This window comes from Narcine bancroftii, chromosome 12 (genome assembly GCF_036971445.1).
Source record: "Narcine bancroftii isolate sNarBan1 chromosome 12, sNarBan1.hap1, whole genome shotgun sequence".
In the NCBI taxonomy this organism is placed as follows: Eukaryota; Metazoa; Chordata; class Chondrichthyes; order Torpediniformes; family Narcinidae; genus Narcine; species Narcine bancroftii.
In genome coordinates, this window is record NC_091480.1 from 64,099,859 (window position 1) to 64,120,895 (window position 21,037).

At 41.1% G+C, this 21,037-nt stretch overlaps 1 protein-coding gene across 3 annotated transcripts in view; it reads right to left on the reverse strand.

The window, feature by feature from the left end:
- LOC138747368 (5'-AMP-activated protein kinase subunit gamma-1) overlaps positions 1 to 21,037 on the reverse strand; it is a 66,882-nt gene that overhangs the window by 24,007 nt on the left and 21,838 nt on the right. For 2 of the 3 annotated variants that reach the window (XM_069906506.1, XM_069906507.1), the window contains exons 3-7: positions 14,954 to 15,060; positions 8,429 to 8,510; positions 7,023 to 7,081; positions 6,179 to 6,224; positions 4,238 to 4,292 (exon numbers count right to left, since the gene is read on the reverse strand). In XM_069906506.1, coding sequence (XP_069762607.1) covers positions 4,238 to 4,292; positions 6,179 to 6,224; positions 7,023 to 7,081; positions 8,429 to 8,510; positions 14,954 to 15,060 — 349 coding nt within the window. The remainder of the gene's footprint in view (positions 1 to 4,237; positions 4,293 to 6,178; positions 6,225 to 7,022; positions 7,082 to 8,428; positions 8,511 to 14,953; positions 15,061 to 21,037) is intronic. The other variant, XM_069906508.1, reaches the window with a different exon arrangement.

The following is a 21,037-nucleotide window of genomic DNA, read 5'->3' on the forward strand; positions in this document are numbered from 1 at the left end:
GAGAGGTACAACCAAGATGGTTTGCAGTTACAAAACTTTAAAAATTATTATAGAGCCGCACAATTAAGGTATTTCTTTAGATTTTTACCAGACAAGGAAAAAACCAGACTGGACTAACATAGAACTAGATAAAATAGGGGAGAAGGTACCGGAACATATACTTTATAAGTGGGATGAAAAGCTGGTGCAACATGGGAATTCACCAGTACTGCACCATCTGCTCAACATTTGGAAGCAGATTCACGTAGAAAGGAAAATAACAAATGATCAACTACCAAAATTAACATTGACATCAACTAATCCCCTTCACAATAGATAACCTTTCCTTTAGAGAATGGGAAAGAAAAGGGATCAAAAGAATAGAAAATTGTTTTTCGGGAAATAAATTATTATCTTTTGAACAAATGAAGTGCAAATATGGTATAACTCACAGTACAATGTTTGCATACCACCAACTGAAAACCTACTTGAAGGACAAATTGGGAAGCAGGCTGAGGTTACCAGAAGGAAGCAATTTTGAATATGTGATTACGGACACAATGATAATTAAAAGATTTATAACAAACATGAACATCAAACTGCAAGAGAAAGAGAACGAGGAAGCAAGCTGAAAAACCCAAACAAAAATGGGAACAAGATCTAAACATAAAGAATGAAACATGGGAAAAGCTATGCTCCGGAACTATGAGAAATACAATAAACACGAGGTTACGCATGATACAATATAATTGGTTACACAGGCTATACACCACGCCCCAAAAGTTAAATAAATGGGACCCAACAGTATCAGATAGATGTTTTCGCTGTAAGAAGGAAACAGGAACAACAGTACATGCAATTTGGGCATGTGAGAAAGTGAAAAAGTGTTGGGAAGATCTAAATCAGATATTAAATAAAATCACAAAAAAAACCCAAAAAATCCAGAGATCATTCTTCTAAGTAATACAAGAAGTAAGGAATTAGGCCTCAAACTGGATGAAGCGCAAAAAAGATTTATTATGATAGCCTTAGCAGTAGCAAAAAAATGTATAATGTCAACTTGGAAATCGGAAGAGAGCCTGAGAATACAGCAATGGTACATGGAAATTAATAAATGTATTCCATTGGAAAAAATAACATATAATTTAAAAAATAAAGTCACATTATTTGAACAAATTTGGGAACCGTACATGGAACATAACAGAGAGGGCTTGCCTTGGACCTCCACCCCCTAAAATGATAAGACGACAAAATGACTTGATCCAGTGTGTAAAAGTAGATGACATATTTTTCTTATTTATTTTTCATTGTGTGATGACATTGTTTAATGGTTTTATTGTATTATATATGTTGAATGTTTATTGGTTTTGGAGGGGGGGTGGAAAGGGGGGAAGGAAGGTAGGGGGAAAAAAAGGGAGAAAATGCCACTGTGTATATTTAAGAGGGAAATGTTTGTATGTATTTTGGTTCACGGTGTGAAGAAAAAAAAACGAAAATTGGAGCGACAGACAGAAACACAGGGGCTCTTAGGTGATCAGTGTTGAAACAAGTTTGAATTACCCACAAAGGGGTGTCTATTACTTTTGGTCCAATCACCTTAAAGTGGTGGCCACATGGCTCAGAAGAGTCAGGCCGTGCACTATGAACTGGGTAGAGCACATGGGCAAGGTGAACCAGAATCTGGGATTGTTCATTCTCAATTGTAGTAAAGAATCTAGTCATCAGGTACATGGTGCACTTAGTGTTGTGGGTCTGACCCACCTCCCAACTCGTGGGCCACAGCAGTCACAAGCATTGCATTCCATTTCCATTGAAAATGGATCACATCCAGACAGATGTGGCATCCTATTTGTTGAAGAAACAGGAGGGAAGAATGCTCTCAACCTGACCTTCAACCTGCTGGCTACCCTTTCTGAGTCGACCCTGGATGTGTAAACACTAAGGGTGCTTGCATTGCTGATGTTCTATCTGTTCTCGTTGTTGCAAAGGATGGGTCTGGTCCTGTTCAAAACAAGCATGCTCCACATCATCTATCCCTTTCCAAAAGGTTTGTGCAGAAGAGCACCTTTGAGCACAATTTCATTAGGTGATGATCTACATAGAACAAGTGTCAGGTTATCAGCAACACCAAATCTGCCCTGTAGTATAAATGGGGCACTTCAGTAACAAGGAAACCTGCACACGGACGGCACAGAATTGTCTGCAATCTAAAGGTTACTGGAAAGTGAATTATTCTCCCAATAACTGCTAAAACTACCAAGCTGTTCAACCAATCCATTGTTTGTTAACTACAAATAAATAATTAAATAAATCCATGACCAGTAAAGAAAAAAAGTGACATTCTCGATAAAAGCACAACAAAATGGTAGAGGAACTCACCCGGTCTCACAGCGTCCATAGGAGACAAAGATATATTGCCGGTGTTTCAGGCCTGAGCCCTTCTTCAAGGAATGCTTTGCTTGTTCCTTGAAGAAGGGCTCAGATCCAAAACGTCGGAAATATAGCTTCATCTCCCATGGATGCTGCGAGACCGGCTGAGTTCCTCCAGCATTTCGGTGTGATTTTACTACAATCAGAGCATCTGCAGATTTTCGCGTTTCACCAAATATTCCAGATAAACCAAGATCCCAATAAATCAATCTAAAAACTACAAAGAGGAGATTAATTTTTTTTTCCACTTGAAGAGTTTTTCTTCCCTTCACCCACTCCTCTGGAACTGACTACAATCTGGGAAAACCCCAAATTGCAAAGGTCTTAGAATAACATGTTTAATTTCTAAATTTTGTGGAATTCACTATCAACGTTTTGTGTCAAACAGAATGCTAAGAGCACTTTCTTTTTGAAATAGGATTTGCTTAAATATCAAAATGACTCCCTCATTCTTCTGAGGAGTAAAACACGAAAGTCTGCAGACCCCGCAGTTGAAGTAAAAACACGAGGCTGGAGAAGCTCAGCAGGTCAAACAGTGTCCTTTATGTAGCAGAGGTAAAGATACATCACCAACGTTTCAGGCTTGAGCCCTTCATCAAGGTATGACTATAATCCCCACCACTTCTCATCAATATCTGTGGCCAACTAGTCTCCTCCACCCCAACGTGTTCCAGATTATTTTGCCAGTCATAAGTGCTCCGCATTCAGCACATCCCACTATTGTTCCTTGTTCCACACAAACTCCTGCCCTACCATTCATCTCCTGTGGCCATGCAGTTCCATCACCCATGGAGATAACCACTGAAAATAGGTTGCTCCCTTTGTTGGCCACCTGCGTCAGCCTTCCCTTTGGCTCAAGCTCCCCCTTACTTTCTAACCTGTTCCCTCCAACTCACACCTACATTTGGATTCAAAGGGGACTGATCCCTTTTGGATGGGAAAATTTGCCTTTTTTCAATTCTGAACATTAGTCCCAAATTCCATTAATAAAGAATCATAAAATTTACGTAGCTCTTCATTCTTCAAAGCATTTTCCACAACATTCATGTAAATATTGTCAAAGTGCATTCAAATAACACTGGGCAACAAAGATTTTGCTTCCTGAACTCGTTTGGGTATATTTTATAGATTTTGGGCAGCTGATCATGGAAATCACCTTAAAATTTTCCTATCACATATCTTTTTATATAAAACCAATTTTTGTGATTTCCTGTCATATTTTAAGTCCACTTCAAGTATACAAAACCATGAGGTGCAACATGTCGCTGAAAATTCATTTTCTACATTCGCACTTGACTTCTTCCTGGCTGATCTTGGTGCCGCCAGTGACGAACACAGTGAAAAGTTTCACCAGGACACTGCAACCATGGAAAAGTGATATCAGTGTTACACGAACCCATCAATGCTGGCCAACTATTGTTGGACACTGACAAGAGAGGTATCAGATGCTGAGTACAAATGGAAATATTTTAGCGGCAAAACATTTTTAGGTCAGTTGAACTAATGCAATGTGTCAGCGTCATGATGTGATTAAACAGGCTAAATTCAATCAAAGTTCATTTAATGTTTCTCTAACTTCCTACAGCAAATCTGAAATGATCTTCGTGTTCCACGTGAAGTTGTCTATCATAATCCCCAATTTCTTTTTCAGGAAGCAAACCTTTTGAAAAAAATTGTTGTCCAGTGTTAACTGCAACTTTAATTTCAAAAAGTACAGAAATTTTACAATTTGGTACAATACAAGATCCCCTAGAATACATAAATGGGCATAATTAGCTCTGAGAAAAACTAAGACATGTTGCTGTGTACGATTAGAATATTTTGTTACCTGGCATTTGGGGAGATGCTCACCAATGGTTTAAAAGAGTCTTGCAGGTAAACCTCTGAATAAACAAAACATAGCAGAAGAATCAACATGGCAATACTGAATAAATGACACGAATTAAGACCAATACTTAGGGGAGCTTCTATAAAATCTTCAACTGAACTATTTATTCAGACAAAATCCTTCCTTGAATATATCTAGATAAATATACAAAAATTAAAACACACATTAAATCAGTTCACTATCACGCCAGCTATGAGTGCAAAACAAATCAGAAGCAAAAAAATTGCAAGAAACCCAAAGTACAAACACAAAATGCTGGTGGTTGTCCATAGGTAAGGCACCATATTGGTGCAACAAGTAATCATGTTAATGTTCCAGATCATTGAAAAATGGGAGAGAAGCTATTTGTGTAGTGTGGATTGTGGCAGGTCACGTGACCTCTCCACCTGGAACCTGATGGGGGTGTGGATTGTGGGGGGTCATGTGACCTCTCCATCTGGAACCTCGTCGCATTGACTGCCAATCAGGATTGGACTGCGCCCACCTAGTAGTGCTCACCTGACTACTGGCCCCTTTGATCACTTTGGATTACCTGGGCCGGCCCCTCCAGCTGACATGTGGTGGACTTTATATGCTATAAAGTGCTCTTTCTCTTTTGCTCTTTAGTCCTGAGATGAACCCTTCTCCACTCCAAGTTGCAAACTTTGGACAAGGCTGGAGGAGTCATTGGTAAGGTGTGCACTACACAGGGATTGGGGCTGTTGTAATTCGTGTTGCAGATTGCAGTGGAGCTGTGCCCATGTTAGACAAGGAATGGCGGGTAGTGTATTGTAATCCTTGATTGTTATAAGTCTGCACACAGTTGTTAGTATTGATAGTGTTAAGTTTGATGTGACTGAGTTATACTATGCTTGTATGAGTGTAAGCAGTAACTGGTATCAGTAGCGTTAAGTCTGATTTGACTGATTATACTGTGTTGTGATTGAGAGTACTAGTGTGTGTTATCCCTGTTGCAACTCCCTTCCTGTGTTCAGCCTGTGTCCAGATGCTCTTTGAACCCACCAAACTTTTCCCTTCCCACACAACCATTTGTTTGTAAAATACTCCTCTTCTGAATGGCCTTTCAATCAAAACCTTTATTTTTTTTCTCCTTCTACAAATGCTGACTGACCAGCTGTGCATTTTCTGCTTTTATTAACATTTCAGATAGATGCTTTTTTCGTCAAGTCATCAAACTGAATTCAAAGAGTCCAAGAAAATAGTAAGCCTGTTACCAGGTTAATGGCAATAGAGGGGAGAGGAAGGGAATTCCAACAATTCTGATAATGCCTTTTCCAAGTGGATTAAAATTTTGCTTCTTGATCCCTTTAAAATAATTCCAATAATTTGTAAAACAGTGTACCTCTCAGTTTTACGTCTGTCTATATTAAAAACGGATCAAAAAGGTTTCAGGATTTTTATTCTTCAAATATATCCTTGATTAACGACAGACCTGTATTAAGGATCTGCAGATTATAAAGGACCGATTCTTGAAAGGTGAGAAAGAGTAAACACACCAAAATAATGGAGGAACTCAGCCGGTCTTTTCAGTGTCTATAGGATACAAAGATAGATGGCCGATGTTTCAGGCCTGAGTCCTTGTTCAAGGTGAGAATCAACTCAACTAAAGGTTCTTTTAAAAACTTACCAGAAAGAGGTTTATGCATATTACTTATGGCCAAAGTCTATTTGGTAAAGTAATTGATCAAGATTATTGTTAAATTATAATAACAAGGCCAAACAACAGAATGTAGCAATTTAAACATCATCCATACAGCATCATGATGGAAGGATTTGACTTTCTCCCTCAGCACACAACATCCATTTCAAAACTTGCTTCTTCCAACCCTCCATACTTCTAAATTCTCACTCCCCTCACCCCTCCCCATGCTCTGAGATTACCTCTCCACGTTTCTATTTTGTGCTCCTCCAGCTCATAGATCTGAACCTGTGAAGAGAAAAGGGATTAGAACAATCCTCACAAATCAAATGTCATCTCTCTTTCCACCTCTGGGCAACCTGAACCATGGGCTTGGGGAAGGGACTAGGAAATTAAAGCACAATGCCCATCTTAGCCGATCTGATGATGAGGTGGTGAGCAGAGCAGCTATAATTAGCCTGTGGCTTCACTCCTTAGTGAAATGGGTGCAGCTGAGGAGAGGGCAAAACCAGTCAAAGGGCAGGAAATGGGTCAGGCTTTTTATTCCTAATCTGTGAAGGTCGAAACTTGGTAGAAATCACATGGACAGACGTAGCGTGTGATTTAGGGCAAGTACCAAAATGTTTCTACCAGTGGAGAATCTAAAGCACCGTCACAAGATAAAGGGTATTGCCGTTTAAAACTTCTTAGGGAAGGTAGTGCATCTCTGCAATTTTCTGCACCAAAGGGTTGGAGCAGCTGGGTCACTGGGGTATTGAAGAGGAAATTGGTACATTTTTGAAAGGTCGAGGGATTCTGGGCTATGGGAAACTAGCGCAGAAGAGATGAAGCCGAGGGAAGAACAGCCATGATCATGTTGAATGAATCGAGTACAACCAGGGGCTCCAACATATATTGGACCAAAAACAATTTGCAGCTGAAAACATACTTTGACTGATATGAATAGGTGAAGGTGCTTTGTAACGGAAAATCAGCACAAAACGTACTTAATGCAAAGACGTGCTCAGAATCATCAACACAACAGCACTTAAGCTTCAGTAGACCGCCCGCACGCCTGCACGCAAAAACTCAAATGTTCTTACGTACCAGTGGTGATTTGTAGTATCTGTGTAAAATATTAATGAAATCTGTGATTGTGAGCATGCCTGCAACAGAATAAACGACCAGTTAAAATGGAATGCAAACTAAATCTGTTGACTGCATATTATTTAAAATTAGTAAGCTTCATTTGCATGACTTCATTTGCATGTACATGTGCTGATTTGGAGCAGATCGTGAATGAACACAAGTGACCAAACATCAGGTATTTACACCACCTTTTTTTCAATCAATTTATCGATTTAAAAGGTTTAAAATTTAAAAGGTTTGCCTACCTTGACCAATCATCAAATCTACACTTCATACATGCCTTTCTCTGCTCAGCAGTCAGAACCATAAAAATAGGTACAGAGCAATGGTCATCTTGCATCAAAAGCAAACCTAATGTATCCTAAACTTGTGAGAGTGTTTATCACTCCATGGTGGGCTGTCATTGGGCAGACCTCTCTCTCTCCCACCCCCACCTCTTCTTTCCACCCTCTCTCTCTCTCTCTCTCTCTCTCTCTCTCTCTCTCTCTCTCTCTCTCTCTCTCTCTCTCGCGCCCTCTCTCCAGTAGAATGAGCTGTCATGGTTCAGTTGCAATTTTAAGATTTTGCAGACCAATGAAATTGTTCCCTGTGTGGTTGGAATGCAGATCACCTACTTGCCAAATTTTATGGGAAGTAAAATGAAAGGTTAGCATTACCCTCCCCAATGTATTTATCATCTATTCAACAACATACTCCCTGATTAGTGAAACCATTGTTAGTTTGTCATTGCCTTCTGACCTTTCAAGTAGAATGGTTGTGTATGAAGGGTCCCCAACTCAGGTGATTACCAGAGGAGAGTTACAAACTTTAGACATACAGCACGGTAACAGGCCCTTTCAGCCCATGAGCCCGTTGACCTACAACCCTCGGTACGTTTTGAACGGTGGGAGGAAACTTGAGCCCCCAGGAAGAATGTACAAACTCCTTACAGTCAGCGTGGGATTTGAACCCCAGTCCCGATCACCGGTGCTGTAATAGCATTGCGCTAACCGTTACAAACATTATCACCTTTGGTTGCCATCTTTCTGATAATGGCTTCCACATGTTTGCTGTAGAGAGGGAGTTACATCATAACCATTGAGTAATAGTTCTTCTTGCAGCTAACATCAGGAGTTGTGTGAGCTTGGATGGGGGCGATGAGGTGGTGACCGACCATTGGGCCTCTCCAGGAGTCACAGGCCAGGGTTAAAAGCTACTGCAAGGCCCATCAAGTGCAAACCAGCATCACATTTACCACATCATCCGTTATTTGTAACAATTTGTTCTCTTTGTAAAATTAGCTCTTTTTTTTTTAAAAAAACAATTCCACAGCAACTCTTCAGAATCACTTTAAAAAGGCACATGACCACTTCAATGAAACTCACCCACAAAGCTCTGTGTTTTGCTATCCCAAAGCGGGGCAGCACGGACTCCATTGGATACCAGAGCAAAGAAAGCCTTCTTTACCTGGACGAGGAGAGAACGAAGATTCAACGCAAGCATGGAATACAAAAGTTGAAGAGCCCTTTACTCGTAAAGCAGCTTATAAAACTTAATCCGCGGCCTTGTTGACAAAATTACAAGGTACAGTAAAATCCCCGTTATCCGGAATTCAAGCAACCGGCAAAAAAAAAACTGTGGGGAAATAAAACACAAGTTAAAAATTGGAACATCTCACTGTTAGTTCTCCATTCCGGCAACACGCAGTTTCAGGCAACCGGAAAACCAGGGGTTTGACTGTACTTTCTTAAGTTTCCCTTTTTGAACGCCAGATGTGAACAAGGATAGTACAACTGGAAATGCCTTCCATAACAGACATGTCCATCAACATTCTTTGTTGAGCCCACACATGAACTTGGGCCACATTTTTCTCCTTTAAACATTACGAATAGGAAGCTCCTGCACAAATCAGAAAAGTGACCACTGCAAATATGCTCACAATAATACCTTGATGAAAGGCTCAAGCCTGAAACATTGGTTAAGCATCTTTATCTTTGCTGTATAAAGTACACTGTTTGACCTGCTGAGTTTCACCAGCATTGTTTTTACTTTTATCTCAATAATACAATCCTGATGTACATATTCCAACAGTTAAATCAAAATATGCATCAATATTATAATCACAGCAATATTACACTTGCTTACAATGCAAGTGATTGCATGCTTGGGTCTTGGGAGTGTTTATGCATGGATCACAAAAAATTAATTGCAGGTGCAGCAGGCGATCAAAAAGGCAAATGGAACCTTGGCCTTCATTGCTAGAGGGATTGAATTCAGGAACAGGGAGGTTATGCTGCAACTGGACACGGTCATGGTGAAGCCACATCTGGAGAACTGCATGCAGTTCTGGTCTCCTTACTTGAGGAAGGATGGACTGGCTTTGGAGGCGGTGCAGAGGAGGTTGATTTCAGAGATGAGGTGGTTAGCCTATGAGGAGAGATTGAGGCGTCTGGGACTGGAATTTAAAAGAATGAGAGGAGATTTTTTTTTTGAATATTTTATTTATAAATTTTTGAACTCAAACATTTTCCAGTAATCAATCACAAATTACAGTTATCCATTATATTCAAAATTGGCTGTTCAGTCAGAGCCATTCCCCCACCCCCACCACTAAACAGACCACAATTACATATGTCAATTCAAGACACCTACAGCAAAGGTAGGGAACACATCAGGGATTTGCCATGGCCCGACAGCTGGAACCTAGGCTGTTACATTTTTCTTGACTTTACTTGATTGGGTTGGAATGGACCCTCCACCCCTCCCTTAGAAGGATGGACGGGGGAGGCAGGGCGGTGAGATACACAGATCCACACTATAACTGTGGTCATATAAAATTTAAATGTTGTTGCCACAAAATTTTTAGAAAAATGTTATATTTTTTCCTTAAGTTATAAGTAATTGAATGAGAGGGGATCTTATAGAAACATAAAATTATGAAAGGCATAGATAAGATAGAGGTAGGTAAGTTGTTCCCATTGGTGGGGGAGACCAGAACTAGGGGACATAGCCTCAAGATTCAGGGGAGTAGATTTAGCATGGAGATGAGGAGGAACTGCTTTTCCCTAGGAGGCGGGGGGGTGCAATCTATGGAATTCGCTGCCCATTGAAGCAGAGGAGGTGACCTCAGTAAATATTTTTAAGACCAGGTTGGATAGATTTTTACATCATCGGGAAATTAAGGGTTTAGGGGAAAAAGGCAAGTCGGTGGAGATGACCCTATCACCAGATCAGCCGTGGTCTCATTGAATGGCGGAGCAGAATCGATGGGGCAGATGGCCGACTCCTGCTCCTGTTTTTTATGTCCTCAGTGTAATATTGCTGCATAGATATCTCCTTGGTGTTTCTGAGTCACGTGAATCTCCAATTCAATATCTTGCCTGAATGGAGTTTAGCTAAATTCAGCAGTGGTGACAATGCATTAACCAATAGAGCCCAATATTCCAGGAAGTGGGAGAAGGAAAGCCATGAGTGAAACACAAAAGTCTGCAGACACTGTGATTGTAGTTAAAAACACAGAAATGCCGGAGGAACCTAGCTGGTCTTGCAGTGTCCACAGGAGGTAAAGATAAATAACCAATGTTTCAGGTCTGAGCCCTTCTTTAACGTCTGAGTTAAAAGCAGACAAGTATCTGAATTAAAAGGCTGGGGAAAAGGAAAGAAAGGGCAGGGGGAGGAGAACAGGCCAACAGACAAAAGGTGTTAATTGGATATGGATGGGACACGGGAGAGAGTAAAGGGGGAAGGGAGTGGGAATTGTTTGGGGGCTCTACGGAAACAGAACTAGAGGAAAGGATACAGGGAAAGATAGGTGGGAGGAGGGGGTGCTCACAGAAACTGGAGAAGTCGGGCTCCTGCATCTAGTTGTTGAAAGTGACCCTAGCCTGAAGTACATTTAGGTAAATAATCAGCAAGAAAAGATCAACTTCAAAGCCACAGTCGAAAACACAGTGACATTTACTGACTTGGTTCACAAAGACAGAAAATTCCATTTCGGTGCTATCCATTGGTCGAACCCAAACAACTCACAGGCATAACATCCATGGCTTCTTAAATACTGCTATTTAGTAAAACAAGTTAGCAGAATAGAGCTTCTAGCCAAACGTTCTTCATCGATGCCATCAAATAAGATGCAACTACCAGTAGTGGCTGGGAAGACAATGTATCAGAAGTATTAATTAAGGTGTACAAGATCATGAGGGTCTTAGATTGAGAGGACAGTCAGCACCTTTTTCCTGGTCTTGAGAATAGAAATGAAGGCCTAGAGGGATAACCAGGTAATTTTCACCTTGTCGAAAACCAACAATAAATAGTTGAAACTATGAAAGACCAATACACCAATTAGACTTTTCAACTCTCTGAACTCCAATTTTACTTGCTGTGTGTAATCCAAACACAAAATTGAAATGGATGAAACTTGTTTTTAGGGGGAAATTAGGAGATGGAAGCGTGGAAATTGCCTTCAATAAACCTCATCTTAAAATACTCTACTTTTCTTAAATTTAAATTTAGACATGCATTTCAGCTCACAAATCCATGCTGCCCAATTAACCTACAACCCCTGTACGCTTTGAAGGGTGGGAGGAAACTGGATCCCCTGGGGAAAACCCGCACAGACATGGGGATTGGAACTCTGGTCCCGATCGCTGGTGCTGTAAAAGCGTTGCGCTAACTGCTACACCACCTGTGCTGCCCACTGTGATTTTATTCCCTTCAGATCTTCCTGAACCAGCTGAGTGGACAGTAAATGTAAACACTCCCCAACATTGGCCTGACCAGACTGACGTGACTATGGTGTCACCCAGACAAATGATCCTCCGACATATTTACCCGTGGGGCAGTTGATAATTCCTCTAATATACTGGGTAATTCTGAAGGATATTTGTAGGAACATTACATCTTTGAAGTAATATGTCCAATCTTCTGTGTCCACCTTCTTGGTCTCGATCGGTAGTGGGCACAGAACATGCTATCTGCAACCTGAAAGTCACACACAGCCCTCAAGCCAGTGGTTTTCAACCAGTGGGCCATGGCCATGATTCCATATGACCCATTAAAAAAAAGTTACATCAAAAACTTAAAATTAGATAGAGATGTGCTTCTTACAGAGCTGCCTTGGGTTTGAAAATATTGCTCAGTCATTACCACTAGTGGCCGTGACATTTTAGGCCGGAAGCCAGGTGCTAAAGGTTGAGAACCACTCCCTAATCTCTCTGGGAATCTGACATAGTTTGATTGCTATCAGCAGCTTGAAAATATAAAGTAAATTTTCTGAATTAGTGTTCAAATGCAGTCCAGAAACATCACTGTGCACTTATGCTGCAAGAAAAGTTTTGACACAATTAATTTAGGCTGACACTCCAGTGAAGCACATGTAGATAATGTTAAAAAAAAAACGTGGGAGCTCAAAATTGATTGATACAATTCAAAGGGGATTTTGCTACCTTGCTAAATGCTCTGCTTTTAATCACATTCAAGGGAGCACTGTAGTACAAAACAGCCAGGAAAGTGGGTTTCAGCTATTTTTGGTGGGCTACACCATTGCTTGACTGCAGCACCAAATTTTGTTCAGGTCTCCTGCGTAAAATCATTAAATTGTCCAAGGCGGCGCTGGGGTAGTTTGCAACCAGAAACAAGTCAAAAAGGGATCTGTGCCAATCCCAACATCACCACACTTAATTTAGCGCAGATACAGACACTTTCCTGAACAGCAGTCAGAGAAGGCATCAGCTTTCAAAGGCAGCTCCACACCACCAACTCAGGACAGAGGCTGCAGGAGGGAATGAGACATGAGACAGCCCCCACATTCAAAGGGTTAGTCAGCAGAGTACAGACTAGGATGGAGGTCCTGTGTGCCAATAAAAACTGGTGGCACTGCTGGAACCCTGGGAGAATGAACATATAGCGCTGCTCTGAAGAGTTCAACTGCCTGGTCCTAATGCAGACGGCATTAAACCTTAATGTCGCTAAATGGCCTGTTAAAGGAGCTGATGGTGTTTTTAAACTAAAATCCTGCAACCGCGAAGGTCTGTGCCTAAGATGGCTGTGCCTGCGCTTGGCAGTGGCCATGAGGCTCTGGGAGAGCAGCGAACTGGTGCAGGGCACCAGAAACAGGAAGAACACCTGCTGTTAAAAAGGAGAAGCAGAGGAGATGACTCTACAAGGCAGCGGACCAGCGAGGGGCTCAGCAGCTGAGGGACCCACACAGGCTGCGGGCGACTTGCAGTCAGGGGACCTGCATGGGGTGTGGGCTGCTGGAGACTGGCTCATGGGAACTCGGTATCTGAGCCAGGATTCAAGAGGGTGCTTAGGGCAAGAAAGGTTCCCGAAGGGCTTCGGGCTCTGAGGGCTGCCTGATCGTGTGGGTGGTGTTGGATCTGGAGCTCGGGTGGCTGATGGATCGAACAGGAGTCCGTGTGGTTGCAGGAGGGCTGGAGGCGAATCCACGAACACTCAGTGTCTCTGAGGGAACTCTCTTTTGCTTCTCTTTCTCACATACTGTACGTGGCACTGGGTGACACTAATGGCAACTCTTTGCCTTCAGGCAGAAGGTAATTTCGTGTAATATTACATGTTCTGTACTATTACATGACAATAAAGGAATCTTGAATCATGAAAAGAGGTGGATGATGGAAGATGGGTGCAGTTGTCTCCCGCAGCCTAAACAATAGGGGAATGCAAGAATAAATTTCAGGTCCTCCCGAAAATAAAACCAGGGTGATCTGCAGAACACTGAGAACAGCATATCAGCCCCCTCCAATAATGGATCAGGGATTCATTAATTAAAGTCTTTGACTCAGTGCAGGAGGATCTATAAAGCAGCATGTGAGCAATTAAGTGCCTCCTGGGTTCCCTGCCTGTCCTATGTTGGTAATAACCACTGGAGCATAGGGAGACTCAGTCATGGCAAACTTGGAATATCAGAGCCTGCAAATACGTTATTCAGCGAGGCCCAGGTCGGATGTGGTGTCTCTGAAGACACGCAAGGCACAGGCTCTTCTCCGATGGACAAGTTTTTCTCTCCTGCTGAGATTCCCAGCGGTCAGTCGTTGCCACAATGACTCCTCCAGTGACAGCAACGTCACCAGTGAAGCACTTGTGAAGTGAGAATCCCAGCAACAAACTCTGTGGACTTTGAGCACTCTGCCATCAGCTCTCACAATGTCAGATTTGTCCTTCTCAATGGTAAGAGTGAAGAACTGGAACCACCTCAATACGTTTAGGTTACAGCTTTGAGCTCCAATTTATAGTTGGTAAAACAGAAAATGAACATTGCGCAAATTGTGGTTTCATTACGCACACACCTGATGTGCTGAGGTGAAAAATATGTGGAAATGCCCGGTCAGTTGTGCAATTTCACCATGAAATTATTGTTACCACATGCCAAACTTCCATCAGCATGCACAATTTCTACATTAATGCTTCGAAGTTTCTCAGCTAAAAGGTGTGTCCACTTCAAAATAGAGACAGTCCCCGGGTTACAAACGAGATCTGTTCCTTGGTCCATCTTTAAGTTGAATTTGTAGGTAAGTCGGAACTTGCTGCACATGCAGCTTTTAAATAATTGAAAAGGCTTTGAACCTCGTCTTGCACTAAAGTACAGGCTAAAAGGCATATTACACTGATTTTGATCATCAGCGGCAATATGATCAGACTTAAAATGACAGATGGCACTCTCCTTCCTCGAGCCGGTGAACTGCTGAAGCTGCGCGTAGTCCATTCGTAAGTATGAGTTGTCCGAAAGTCGGACGTTCGTAACTCGAGGACTGGCTCTATTTAATTGTAATGCAAGTTTCTTTGAATATTTCAAAGAATGGGAAAGGTATTATAGAAACCTAAATATCTCTTAAGTGTGATGGCAGCAGCAATAGTTGGACATGTAAAGTGTTTATTCCACACCCTTACATTACCTGCAGAGAAGTGTCAAATACCACAAGTTTGGAGCTGGTGGGAACAAGATCATAGCATCTGTGTGACTTCATAAAGTGGGTGTAGACCTCATTGTTGGAGACACGCACTGCAATTCAACAAAAAATGTTAACAGGTCCAGATTCTTAAAAATACAATATTTCTTTCAGATGTGAAGGACTGCCTGGAGCAATAACCACTGGCACAGTGCAAACAACCGGCAAAAGGCTTAATTTTATGCTTTAAATTCATTTCCCTCCTGTTTTTCTCTGAACATTTGAGATGATCTGCCCTGAACAATTTTATCCCATGGTCAAAGGTTACATTAATAATGTGTTTCCAGGCTTATGCTGGTGACAAACTTCGTACTCTGGACCAATGTTGGAAAGTGTACAGGTGTGGATGATAAAATAGGGCTGGGCTGTAATTTCGTCCTTGATCATTTCAGAAGAGTGGGATGAAAATAAAAGAAAGTGCTTATTTGATAATTAACTGCACCAAGGCCATTTAAGATCTGGAGTCAGTCAGATAGAATCAATAAAACCAAACTGGAATTGCTGCAGTTCAGGGAGTTAAAACACCATGTCATATCCCAATATCATAGAAAATGTGCCTCAAGGTAGCAAAGCCAATCATTGTCATCAAAGAAACAAATTGAATGGGCTAATTTAAATATCTTATTCATTGATGTTTGCTGGAATGACATAGCTTCATTCTGGCACACTTGACATTGTACTATTGCAACATTCAAATGATGTGCACAACCTGCTATATGAACATATCAAAGTTCTGAGGAAATAGTTTGTCACTAACACAAGCTGCCTAACAAAAGGGATTTTTTAAAAAAGTAATTTATAATAGAATGAGACAAGGAATCTAACGAGTTTTAAAATTCAGCAGGGAACTTCCATTTCTGCAAGAATATCTTCAAAATGATCGACCGTTCCTAGGATCAGAGAGATAAAGGCAGCTTTCAAAGGACTGACTGACCTGTGGAATGACTCCAGAGATTTTATCTTCATTACCTTGAGTGAAACTTATCCAGCTATTTTCACTCTGCCAGTATCTTTCCCGACAGTCCGAAATTTATTTTTTTTACCAATTTTTATCCATCCTACGGACGTCATTTAAATTTAGATACTGTGTACAATTAACTTCTTTTGATCCACTGAATTTATAAACTTTTGTGGAGTTTCTTGTTTTTCTTAAAGGTTGAAGAGTGCAGGATTTATAATCTTCACTCATAATTCAGTTCTAGCAACAGAAAATATCTTCAGTAACTGTGGTACTCAAGGTGAAGCCTAGCCAGAACAGTCGGGGGATTGAGTTCAAGAGTTGAGAGGTCATGTTGCAACTCTACAAATCTCTGGCGAGACCTCACTTAGAGTATTATGCTCAGTTCTGGTCACCTCATTATAGGAAGGATGTAGAAGCTATGGAGAGGATGCAGAGGAGATTCACCAGGATGTTGCCTGGATTGGAAAAATTAGTCAATGAGGCAAGGTCAGCAGAGCTGGGACTTTTCTCTCTGGAGCGTAGAAGGATGAGAGGAGACTTAATAGAGGTCTACAAGATTCTGAAAGGTATCAATAAGGTGGACAGTCAGCGCCTGTTTCCCAGTGCAGGATCACCAAACACCAGAGGACATCTGTACAAAGTGAAGGGAGGGAAGTTTAGGGGAGACAACAGGGGTAAGTTGTTTTTTTATATATATATATATACTCAAGAGTTGTGGGTGCCTGGAATGCCTTGCCAGGGATGGTGTTGGAGGCTGAAATATGAGGGGCATTTAAGAGAGGCAGACACATGGATAAAAGAAAAATAGAGAGTTACAAGGTAAGGAGGGTTTTTTTTGGTAGGAATATATTAGTCGGCACAACATCAAGGGCTGAAGGGCCTGTACTGGGCTGCTATGTTCTATGTTGTACAGCCGCAAAAGGATGGCTCCAGACTTGGTCTCATTGACTTTCCACATTAGCTTAGCTTCATTTGTTTTATTGAGTTGCTCTGTGGTTACTGTCCAAGATTAGTGTCGTGTGTACAATCACTCAAATCTTGCTCAGCTTCTACCCCCAGCAGCTTAAACATTCGAAGAACACAAGAACAGGAGCATTTAGGTCCTCAAAACTGTTTGAGATTCTGGCTAATCTCTGACCTAACCCCACAAATGTGCCTTTTCACTGTATGTCTCAATACCCCTGATTTACATCACTGTCAATCCCAAATTTAAAATGAACAAATGACCCAGCAATACCTTTCAATCAGGGGGCCTAGACCCTCCTGAAGTTCCTTTTTTCATACAGCCATGTAGCGCGGAATAGGCCTTTTAACCCAACTCATCCAGACCAACCAAGTTGGCATTGTGGGCTTGCCACATTTGCCTACATATGGTCCATTCATCTGTCCAAATGTCTTTAAAATTGTACCCTCTTCCAAAGTTTTCTCTGGCAGCTCATTCCAGAATAGGACAACCCTCTTAGTGAAGATGTTGCCCTTCAGATCCCTCTTAAACTGCTCCCCTCTCACCTTAAATCTATGTCCTCTATTTTTAAAATCATCTACCCCGAGGAAAAAGACTGGGTCCATTCATCTTATCCTCGCTTCTCCTGATTTTATAAACTTTTATTAGATCATCCCTTAGCCTCCTACACTCCAGGAATGAAGACCCAACATACCCAGCCACTCCTGATAATTCAAGCCCCCCCCCACCCCCGGCAAATCTGTTCTCCGCCCTTTCCAATTTAATGACATCCTTCCTGTTGCCAGTCAACCAGAACTGCTCCCAGTACTCCAAACGTGGTCTCTCCAACAACTTGTACAGTTGTCTTATGATGTCTCAACTTTTGTATTGAATCCTGTGCCCAATGAAGCAAAGCATGCCAAACGCCTACTTCATCAGCCCGTCCACCTTAATTCTGATGTCCCATCTAATTTAATTAGCTTGTGAAATTAAACCACCTTTCATTGCATTTTGAAGTCCAAGGTACTTTAGAGAACTATTTGGCACTCTGCTACAGGATGCCGTAAAACTACAATGTAATTGCTTCTTGTGGAAATTGCTGTGCAAAATACTGGCTGCCACTTAGAAAATTTAACAGTGACCACACTTAATGTTAAGATTCCTTTTGAGGGAGCTACATAGCAGTGAGCAGCAGGTTGTACCCCACAACCTGACGGTGAGGAAAGGCTTCTGGAAGAGACGGTCTCCTCACACAGGGAAAATGAAACGGGCCAAGAAGATAGGTGATTGAATGGTGAGCAAAGGTTTCGTAGAAGGAAGCAGCCAAACAGAATCTAAACAAGAGATTGAAATTTTCCAATGGACTTCAGATTTCTTGACAGTAAATGGAGAATAAGAAGAGGGACAGGGACACCACAGCACAGTGGATCAAGATATTACCCAGGGGTAACGAGTGACACTACCTATTAATTATAGGGGGTGGATTATTTGATAACTAGTAGCATAGCCAGGCCAATCCTGAATGTTTCATTGTACCACTGGCATGAGGAAGTGGGGTGGAAAATAACTTTTAAAAGTAGGTCAACAAACAGAAATTGTAAATCACTCAGGATGAAATCACGCAGAATGAAAGACGTTAAAGAATTATGCTTTAAAGTGATGCACAGGCATTTGAGGGGCATCAGTCTGACTCAGTTCGTTAACTTATACTTGAGTCAGAAGATTCTGGGTTCAAGTCCATTTCCAAATTGGAGCACGTAATCTGGACAGTCCGTCAGTGTCGGACAAGGGGATATATTAGATCAGTCACCAAACTGAGGTCTAACTGGGCAGATACAATATATTCCATGGTAATGATGAAGAATAGTGGGAGGTTTTCCTTGTGTTCCCCATATCAAGATTTCTCCCTCATTCAGCACCAAAGAGAACTCAGGCTAAGTGGCCATTCATTTCATTTGCTGCTAGCGAGAATTGCCGTGCACAAAATTGATTGCTGCATTTGCGCACTGCATTTTTAAAGCCAGTAGATGCCTGCAAAGCATTTCCAAGCAACCCGAGGCTACAATAAGGAGAAAAGCAATTCCCCCTTCTCAGTCATCTCAGGGTTATTCTTGATGCAATGCACTGCACCGGTTCAAACAAAATATCAACATGGAGCTCAAAAGAAAGTGTACGTTTGAGTACTTTAGATTCCTTGCCTTTAGGGAAATTAATGCATAGCATAAGGTCTTCAGGTTGGCTAGGTCTCATCCAAACCAAACTGGTACTCGTGTCTCTCCCAAGAAGATAATTAAGGCAGTGAGCAAGAATTTATACGAATTAAGGAAGGTTAAAGAACACAGGGAAAAAAGGTAAGAAACTAAATTGTAGAAAGGTTAAGTTTATAAAATGGAAAAAGGAATGCAATTAAAATCAGACACAACTGTCTGGCTTGTGGGATATAGCTGCAAAATGCATTCACATGATGCTAGTGCCATTTGATAATTATGATGCAAACTCTTAGAAATATGGCTATTTCTGAACACTGGGGATCTCATATGCTTGGGACACCTATGACATACACTAATTGGCAAGGGCCAAACTTTGCAATTAAATTAGAGAGTGTGAAGTTGCCCATAAGTCAAAATAAACACAACTTTGCATCTCTTCACAAAACACCATTTTGGAAACCGAAATGTCATTCTGGCGAGGAGTTTTAACAAATCTTATGCAGGATGATCATCTAGACTATTGAATAAAATTTATGATGTGCTAGTGTCAGTCCCTTTACCTAAAGCAAGCAATGGCAAGCTTAACATGTAGTACAATGAGCGGATGTTGTAGCAGTGTGGATTATCACATTTGACGTGACCTGGGAAAAAGAACTATGAACGGATGCTTCACAAATAATTTTGAGTTAATGTGTTGACTTTCATGTCAATTGTATGAATGCCCTAGACGCGTTTAAAAGGGTGAAAAAACAATAAATCCTCAGGAACAAGCTGCAAGTGAAATTTATGACGACAGACCAATCATTCCATTGGGTTATTAATAAACCAAGGTAATACTTTCAGGAAGGTTGACAGAACAAGCTGTGCTAACAACAAATCCAATAGTCATGTTAATAATAACGAAGGTCAGGAAACTGATACGGGAATAAACCGGAGCATTACCTTCATAAATTTAATCTAATAAATGACAAAAATTACTTTCAGAAGGGGCACATTCAGTCTCCCCAACATTTCTTTTCTATAAAAGTAACATCCCACATACGTTTAGGTCTTGTTTTATTGGAAATAAATTTTTAACATCGTTTCAACTCTACTCGAGATGGAGCTACGACCCAATCTAATAACTGCTCTTTTCGGGGTTGATGACCCAGACACAGACACTTTTTCTCTACCTGTTCAATGGGTTGTGGCCTTCTCTACACTGTTGGCTAGAAGAGCCATACTATTCAAATGGAAAGACTCGAGATGTCCAACAGTGAGTGATTCAATGGTTTTCTCATATTATGTCCTGTTTTAAACTCAGGAAAAAAATAGATATCGTGTATTTGACATGTCAGTGATATTTGAAGATACACGGTGACGTTTTAGGTCTTATTTTCATTTGATGTAAATGTTTCTAATGTGATTAGATGGATTTACTCTTCTAGATGAGATATAGTTTTACCTTTGTTTTATGATTCACAGTAGGAACCAAAAACTACAATATATATGTGACCCTCAAGATAAGCGGCTCAGGTGTTTTTTTTTTGTTTTTCTTTTTTTTAAATTAGAGTAGGTTAGGTGAGTTTTTTTTAAATATATACAATACTTTTGATGTTTTTTTCATTTTCACCCAGTGCAGTTGTGGGGGGGGGGGGGGGGGGGGTCGAGTTGATATGGTTTGAGGTTTTATATTAATATACCTACTAAGTGATATTATAATTTCAGTTTTGTTCCCATTTCTTCATTGTATTGTATTTTTTATGAAAACCAATAAAAGAAGATGAAAAGAAAAAGTAACATCCCAAATGGACACAAGTGTGAAGTGAGTGAAACACGAATGTGTGTAGATGGTATGATTGTAGGGAAAACACACAGAAATGCTGGAGGAACCCAGCTGTAGGAGGTAAAGATATATTGCCGATGTTTCGGGTCTG